Raw genomic sequence first — 5851 nt, 5'->3', positions numbered from 1 at the left:
ATATCATTGCATATACAAGATAGGCTAAATCATGCCTCCTTAGGTTAGTTGATATTAATTGGTCTTTCTGGTCTGGGAGCTCTGGTAGCATAGTGCCTAAGGCATTTGACTGCTAACTAGAAGGCTGGCAATTCAAACCCAGCAGCCACTCCTTAGAAGGAAGATTGGGCAATCTACTACCTTAGTGATACTGCCTCAGAAACCCAGGGAGAGGTAACTGAGTTGAATCTGACTCTAAGGCAGTGAGTTTAGTTTTTTGATTTTTGGTCTGGTCAGCCCCCATCATTAGCAAGAGTCCTCAGGTGTTGCTTAGATTAGAAAAACCAAACTCACTGCCCTAGAGTCGGATCCGACTCATAGCAACCCTTCCTTGGGTTTCCGAAGAGGTATCTCTATAGAAGTAGATTGCCTGTTTTTCCTTCCAAGGAGTGGCTGGTGGGTTTGAGCTGCCAGCCTTCTGGTTAGCAGTCAGATGCCTTAGGCACTACACCACCAGAGCTCCTTAGATTAGCAAAGATACTTCAGTTACTCAGAAATTCCAATGGTTTAGCGGTATGCCTCAGGAAATAGGGCATGCCTGTACTGGTCTGTCTTCCTAGAGAGTGAGAGGTACTTGAAAGGCAGTGTACTATGCAAGAATCATCTTATTTCCCCCTTAAACTCCAGTGATTTTTACTATTCTTTATATAGTGTAGATTCTTTTTTTTTTAAAATAGTGTAGACTCTTGCTAAAGGCATCTTGAAAGAACAAATGAATGAATGATTATGAAATAAATATTTATCTAGTAGGTAAGAATTGCTGAAGTCCTCTTTGGCTGCATGAAATTTGGTTTTACTTCTAGGACTTGCATGTTAAAGATATGTATCTTACATTGATAGAATACATAGGCTGTTTAACATGAGAATAAACTAGTCTTATTTTTGTGTCCATGCTGCTCTGCATTGTTTCATGTTATTTGCTATTTAAAAATATATTTCTCACAAAAAATGTACTACATCTTGAAGAATGTATCATTTTGTAATGGAAATTGAATTTATTTCTTCTGAGCATAGAAACCTCATTTCATGAGGTTTTTAAAGATTTATTTGGCTTAATTATAATTTGAATTTTTATTTCATCACATTAAGAAGTAAGTAGTTCCTCTTTCTCTTTTTTTTTCAGCTAAACCATTTACTTCTAAAGTGAAACAGATGCGATTACATAGAGAAGACTTTGAAATATTAAAGGTGATTGGTCGAGGAGCTTTTGGGGAGGTAAGAGAGAAAGATTTTATAGAAGGCATGTGAAATATTTTAGAAGCTATTTCATACAGCCCACATGAGAGTTTCTCTGAAATATGACATACTTGCTTTTGTAATTGATTTGGTTGGTCAGGAAATATTTTACAGTTTTAAATGAGATAATTATTCGTGGAATATTTTTCTAAAGTGTTTCTCTGTTTCTACATATGGAATGAGTATGTTCTGGACTTTCTCTTTTGTTCCATTGGTCTGTTTGTCTCACCTTTATTCCACTACCACATTATCTTAATTCTAGTTTCATAAGAGGTCATGATATGTGGTGATGAATGTTCTCTAACTTACTCCTCCTTTCCCTCCCTCTTCCTCTGTCTTTTCTATTTCCTTTTACTCTTCTTTCTTGTCCTTTGTTATTGGTTCTTTTTATTTTCATATAATTTTAGAATTAGTATTTCAGTTTTCACTTACTCAAACATACATACACCACACACACATACACACACCCTGCTGTTAGTTTAATAGGGGTTGCCGTGAAACTAGAGATTAATTTGTGAATAACTGACATCTTAACAATATTGAGTTTGTCAAACCATAGACATGGTATATCCTTGCATTTATTTAAGGCTAAGTTTACTCAAGTTTGTCATACATAAATTCATTTAGTTTATTGCAAAGTTGTCATATTAAGGCATGCAAGTGAGACCTCACAATATTCACTTAGAAGTGGAGAATCAGAATTAACAATTAAAATTACAATGTTCATTTAGCGGTTAGAGTGCAAATCTTTAGATTTCAGGCTTTTACCTTTTATGAGTGGTCTTGGGAGAGAGGCTTGGCCACAGCTTAAACTTGGCAGAGGTCCCTTGTAGCTAGGTTCTTTGGTCAGTGGCAGTGGACAGAATCTCATTCTAGTGTCCCAGTCTTCTGAGAGCATCAGACTCTAGAAGGAGGTTCTATCTCTGCCTTCTTTCAGGGAATGAGCAGAAATTCAGGGTTTATATGTGCATTTCTCATGTTAGCATCACATAAAAAGTGTGATGTCAAAGACTAGTAGTTATGTCTTCTCTACAGGGTTAGAGATTAACTGACTGTCACATCTTTTCCTCAAGGTTAGAGATTAGTTAGGCTGTTTAGATTTATGTCTCCAGGCTAGTTAACAAAAATTAATTATGTTATGTTTTCTTTTATCACAGCATTCTGAATCACAATCAACTTCTTAGCATACTTCTTTGTTTCTATATCAAAGGTCACAAATTTTCTACATATAACTTTATAATGACTTAAAGGTTTCTCAGAATTTATAGTTAATGTTAGAGACCCTCACAAAGATAGACATATTTCTAAGTTCATATTATGAATGCTTATATATTATGGATTTTGAAAAGTATAATAGTGACATACATTATATGATTTGAGAACATCATAGAAACTATACAGAATAATAGTAATATTCTTCAGTTTCTGGCCTTTTTTTGGTCAACATTCTTTTTGTATAATTCATCCTTGTTCTTTATTGGTTAACAGTATACTTTCTAGGAATATACCACCAGTTATTTATCTGGCCATTTGAATTACACATCTATGAACATTCTTGTATATGTGTTTTGGGGGATGTAAGTGCTCATTTATGTTTGTTGTATACTTAGGAGTGGAATTGCTGGGTCACAGGATAGGTGTAGGTAGATAGTGCAAAATAATTCTCCAAGTGATTACCAATTTATACTCCCAAAAACAGTATATAAAAGTTTCTGTTTCTCCACAACCTTCTCAACAGTTATGGTTGTCTTTTTTTACTTTAGCCTTTTTTTATTTCTTTGTGAATGTATTGTGGTATTGTGTTGTGATTTCATTTTGTGTTCACTAATGATTCTTAAGGAGCTCTGGTGGTGCAGTGGTTAAGGCATTTGGGTGTTAACCAGAAGGGTGACAGTTCGAACCCAGCTGTTCCAAGGGAGAAAAATGAGGCAGCCTACTTTCATAAAGATTTATAGCCTTAGAAACCCTAAGGGGCAGTTCTACTCTGTCCTATTGTTTTGCTATGAGTCAGAATATACTCAGTGGCAGTGCGCTTTGGTTTTTTAAAAGTTGAGTCCATTTTCAAATCACTTAATTATTATTTGTGAAGTGTACATTATGGAGATGGAGTAGTGGGAGTGGGTGAGTGGGTTGTCTGACTTAATTGGTGTGTAGTTCTTTACATATCATGCATACAAGGCCTTTGGTAGAGTTATATATGTGTCTCTGTGTATTAAATAAAGTAGCTTTCCTTTCTTTTGATGGATCTTATCTTGAAAAGAAGTTCTAGTTTTAATGAAGTTCAATTAATTATGCCTTTTTTTTTTTTAAAAAAAAATGATTAGTGCTTTTTGTGTTCCTTTTAAGAGATATTTTCTTACATAAGTATTCTTACCTAAGTTAGACTGCTAACTGGAAGGCTGCTAGTTCAAACCCATTAGCCACTCCTCGGAAGAAAGGTTGGGCAATTTACTTCTGTAGTGATACTGCCTTGGAAACCCAAGGAGGGGTTGCTATGAAACGGGCCCGACTCGACAGCACATAACAACAACAACACCACCTCATGAAGATATTTTTCTATATTTTATAATTTATTTATTTTTTAAAATCTTTCCTACTTAGGTTTATGATCCATCTGGTATTGATTTTTGTGTTTTATGAGTCATGTGTCAAGGTTCATTTTCTTTTTAGTATATTTCTCAGCACCATTTTTGAAAATGCTATTTTTATTGAATTATGTTAGCACCTCTGTCAAAAAAGTTAGTTGACTGTACAAAGGTAGATCCGTTGCTGCTATTTTCTTTCATTTGTTTCCGTGTTCTTATGTCAATACCCTTGATTCTTTTAGCTTCATATTATGAAATTTAGAGTATGTAATAAAGATTGAGTGTAAATTCTCTAACATTATATTCAAGATTGTTTTAGCTATATACATTTTAGTACTATCTACTTGTTCCATAAACACCCATTACTATTTAATTGAGTTTATAGATCCGTTTTGGGAGGGCTGACATCTAAGGCTTTTGATTGGTAATCAAAAGGTTGGCGGTTCAAACCCACCAGCCGCTCTGCAGAAGGAAAACTGGGCAATCTACTACCATAAAGATTTACTGCCTCGGAAACCCAAAGGAGGGATCACTATGAGTTGGAATCAACTTGATGGCAGTAAGTTTGGTTGTTTGTTTTTGACATCTTAACAAAATTGAATCTGGCAATTCATGAACAACTATTTTTTTGTTTTTAAAGGTCTATTTTAATTTTCTCAAGAATGTTTTGCAATTTTAGTGTGCAATTCTTACATTTATTCTCAAGTATTTCATGTTTTTTTGACACTATAGTAAATAATGTTTTTAAAATTTTATATTCCAGTAGGATGCTCCTAATATGTAGATATATAGTTGCTTTTTGAATCAGCCTTTTATTTCCTGACTCCTATTAAGTTCATTTATTATTTTTAAATAATCTATTTTTTGTTGTTGTTTTGGCTGCTACTTTCTTAGTTTTATTACATAGACAATGTGTTGTCTGGAATAGAGATAGTTTCCTATTTTATTTTCCAGACTTTATGCCTTTTAATCCTTTATCTTGACTCACTAAGCTTGCACTAGGTATTCTGCATCTCTTGTACTATCCTGAATAAGTGTCACAAGATTGTACGTCTTTGCCTTATTCCTGAAGGAGAAAGGATTCAATGTTTGACCGTTAATTATGATGTTAGTTGTAAGTTTTCGTAGGTGTACTTTTTCTGGTTGAGGAAATTGTCTTCTATCACTAGTTTGCCGAGATTTCTAAAAATTAATTATTAAAAGGTACTGAATTTTGTCGTATGCTTTGTTTTTGCATCTGTGGAAATGATCTATGGGTTCACTCTTTGTTTCTGTTAATTGGGTGGTTTACTTTGATTTTTTCCAAACTTTTAGTCATTCCTGAGATAAGTCCCATATGGTCATGATTTACTATCCTTTGGAGATACTGTTCTATTAGGTTTGTTAATGTTTTGCTAACTGTTTTTACATATTTATTTATGGTGAATTTTGGCTGACAGTTTTATTTTTTATAATAACTTTTTCAGATTTTGACATTAGGGTTATGCTTGTCATATAAAATGAATTGAGGTAGGTGCTTGTTTTTTCTCTATTGCTTGAGAGATTTTATGTAGGTTATTTTTTTTTTTTTCCCTCCTTAAAGGTTTGATAGAATTTGCTAGTAGCACCATCTGGACTTGAATTGTTTGTATGTGTGTATTGGAGTTAATCACAATAAATTTAATATTTTGATTGTTGTAGAGGTATAACGACCCCTCCTTGGGTTTCTGAGGTGGTAGCTCTATGGAAGTAGATTGCCCAGTCTTTCTCCCGAGGAGTGGTTTGTGGGTTTGAACCGCCAGCCTTCTGGTTAGCAGTCAAATACCTTAGGCACTATGACACTAGAGCTTCTTTAGAGGTATGCAGATTTTATTTAATCTCTGTTAGCTTTCTTGAGGTTTGTTTTTCATGGAATTTGTCCATTTTATTTATTATTAAATTTATTGTCATAATGTTATTTAGTTAGCTTTTTGATGTCTGTAGAATCTGAGGTGATTTTCTTTTCTTTCTTT

The 5851-nt window shown here is 34.0% G+C and overlaps 1 protein-coding gene across 1 annotated transcript in view; it reads left to right on the top strand.

The window, feature by feature from the left end:
• Positions 1–5851, top strand: part of CDC42BPA (CDC42 binding protein kinase alpha) — a 774086-nt gene that overhangs the window by 171422 nt on the left and 596813 nt on the right. The window contains exon 2 of the mRNA XM_007936985.2: positions 1163–1254. Within this exon, the coding sequence (XP_007935176.1) occupies positions 1163–1254 (92 nt within the window). The remainder of the gene's footprint in view (positions 1–1162; positions 1255–5851) is intronic.

The sequence above is a fragment of the Orycteropus afer genome, unplaced genomic scaffold (assembly GCF_000298275.1).
Source record: "Orycteropus afer afer isolate SDZICR_OR568_19922 unplaced genomic scaffold, OryAfe1.0 scaffold00039, whole genome shotgun sequence".
In the NCBI taxonomy this organism is placed as follows: domain Eukaryota; kingdom Metazoa; phylum Chordata; class Mammalia; order Tubulidentata; family Orycteropodidae; genus Orycteropus; species Orycteropus afer.
The sequence above is the reverse complement of the archived record's forward strand: the minus strand, read 5'-3'. Positions and strand labels throughout refer to the sequence as shown.